General features: G+C 41.8%; 1 protein-coding gene across 1 annotated transcript; it reads right to left on the bottom strand.

The window, feature by feature from the left end:
• Nucleotides 1-571: 571 nt before the first annotated feature.
• LOC128739737 (alpha-amylase A-like) lies at nucleotides 572-2,145 on the bottom strand. Its single transcript, XM_053835233.1, has 2 exons — nucleotides 1,957-2,145; nucleotides 572-1,900 (listed from the first exon to the last, which is right to left on the bottom strand). The coding sequence occupies exons 1-2, from the start codon at nucleotides 2,143-2,145 to the stop codon at nucleotides 572-574; spliced, it is 1,518 nt and encodes a 505-aa protein (XP_053691208.1).

The raw sequence follows: 2,145 nt of genomic DNA, 5'->3' as shown, positions 1-2,145 counted from the left end.
TTGAAGTTTTCCACCATCACTTAACTTAACAGTGAAAATGCATTGGTTTTAAATTGGACTTGAAACTTGAAGTTGAAATCATACTTTAAATTGTACTTGAAGTTGAACTTAAAATCAAAGTTGACATTGGACTTGAAATGGAACTTCAAGTAGGAATTGAAATTGGACATGAAAAATTGGATTAAAATTAATTCTGAAAATGTATCTGGAATAAGACTTAAAATTGTACTTTAAATCGGTGTTGAAATTGTGCATGAAATTAGAATTGAAACTAAGATGGCAAACCAATCAAGTAAGTAAGAATATGACAAAAACAGAACTCTAAATCCAGCTATAGACTTGTGATTTTAGACCTAAAATGAAGAATATAATTTAAAACAATAAATTTTAACTTTGAGCCTCAGACATAGTTGACTTAGTCACCTTTTTTTGGCAAAAACTATAACTATCAAGAATATTAACAGAAAACCACCTAATGTTTTAACAAAATGAAGCTTTATTTTGACACAAACATAACGTATTCATTCTTAAAAACATTATTCATTATGCATTTCCAAGACTTAACAACATACTACAGACGCGACTCTATGTGTATAGCCATTACTCCATCGTAAGCATCCCTCGGTATGCTGATGGAAGCTCGTCCATCGGCGAGAACAGTGATACTTTTACCCGTACATGCATTTCCGACTTTTTCGCCAGATATTACATCACAATACACTCCCGCCGGAAGATTAGTCTGCAAAACCTCCAGCATATCCTGCTGGAACTGATTGTTGAACGCTATGAAGCCGCAATTGCCCCGTGAGAATGCTATCTTATTTTCCCCATTCGACCACCAGTTGGTGAATGGAGTTCCCCAGCAGACATTTCTGAAGTTGATCATATGGAAAATTTGACGCCATCGGTGCTCGCAGACCCATCCATTTCCGCAAGTACCGTCGGGATTGATTGATGGAGAAATTATGTTACCATTGGCGTCCGCTGGAGGTCCTTGTTCCGTATCAGTGAAAAAGAAGGAACTCATAATGCGAAGTTGTCCAAATGGGTACGCCGCGGCAAATGCAGTTGCCATTTTATATTGCCGAAAGTCTACATGTGTTAGAATGTTCCCTCCCTGATCTCCGGAACCATGGCCTCGCTGATTATCGTGATTATCAACAAACACCAGGGCATCGTTGGTAGGCAGAAGACCCCAAGCTTCGCCCAAGTCCGACAACCAATGGAGTAAATCGTTTCCGCGGAAAGCTCGTCCAACATAGAACGAATACATAAACTCTGTTACCGTTCCTAAAAAGTTATATTCCCACTTCCGGACAGCTTCATGGGGTCCAAGATCAATCACTTCCTGCATCATAAAAGCACGTGACCCTGGAGCGAAACCGAAATCCGTATTAAGATCTTTGATGGCTCCGTAAATAATTTCCAAATCGCCGGGCCACATGTGCTTGGCAGCATCGATTCGAAAACCGGCTACACCAAGATCAACGAGATGATCAAGAAATGCCACCATTTTATTGCGTACAGACTGTATGCCCTGATTCAAATCCGGCAGTCCAAGTAGCTCACAATTTCTGACCTGTATTGCATTACCCCAATCAGTGATCGGGCATGATGGGTTGAAGTCCGCAATAGTGAAGGGCACAGCAGGGAAATCACGATTTCCAGGAACGGCAGTTGATCCTCCAATACCGACAGCTGGACTATGCGCTGCCATGTGATTAATTGCCACATCTACATACAAGCGTACACCGACAGCGTTGCAACGACGCGACATATCCAGGAAGTCCTGTTCGTCACCCGATCTCGAAATGATTTTAAAGGACATGGGCTGGTACCGTTCCCACCACGGTCGGTTATCTCCGAGTTGAACGATCACATATTCGTTCAGCGGTGACAACTGCAGATGAAGGATAATATTTTAACACAGAAGTTAAAGAAGTTTCAGTTACTAACCTGAATGCCTCCGAAACCATTTGGTGCCAGGAACCGCTCGCACTCATCTGCAATGTCAGAGAACTTCCACTCGAACAGGTGCACTATGGTACTATGTCCAGGCCAGAAGTGCGGATTATGTTGACCTTTCACATTAGTGCAAACTGTCAGCAGCACAAACAGTGTAAAAATGCCCAGTGAAAGTTTCAT

Source organism: Sabethes cyaneus, chromosome 3, assembly GCF_943734655.1.
Source record: "Sabethes cyaneus chromosome 3, idSabCyanKW18_F2, whole genome shotgun sequence".
NCBI classification, from domain to species: Eukaryota; Metazoa; Arthropoda; class Insecta; order Diptera; family Culicidae; genus Sabethes; species Sabethes cyaneus.
The sequence above is the reverse complement of the archived record's forward strand: the minus strand, read 5'-3'. Positions and strand labels throughout refer to the sequence as shown.

Bases quoted from the DNA above. Each gene is read 5' to 3' on its own strand.
- LOC128739737 (XM_053835233.1), bottom strand. From the start codon at position 2,145: ATGAAACTTTCACTGGGCATTTTTACACTGTTTGTGCTGCTGACAGTT. The intron at 1,901-1,956 runs GTTAGTAACTGA...CTTCATCTGCAG, and splicing joins ATGGTTTCGGAGGCATTCAG to TTGTCACCGCTGAACGAATA.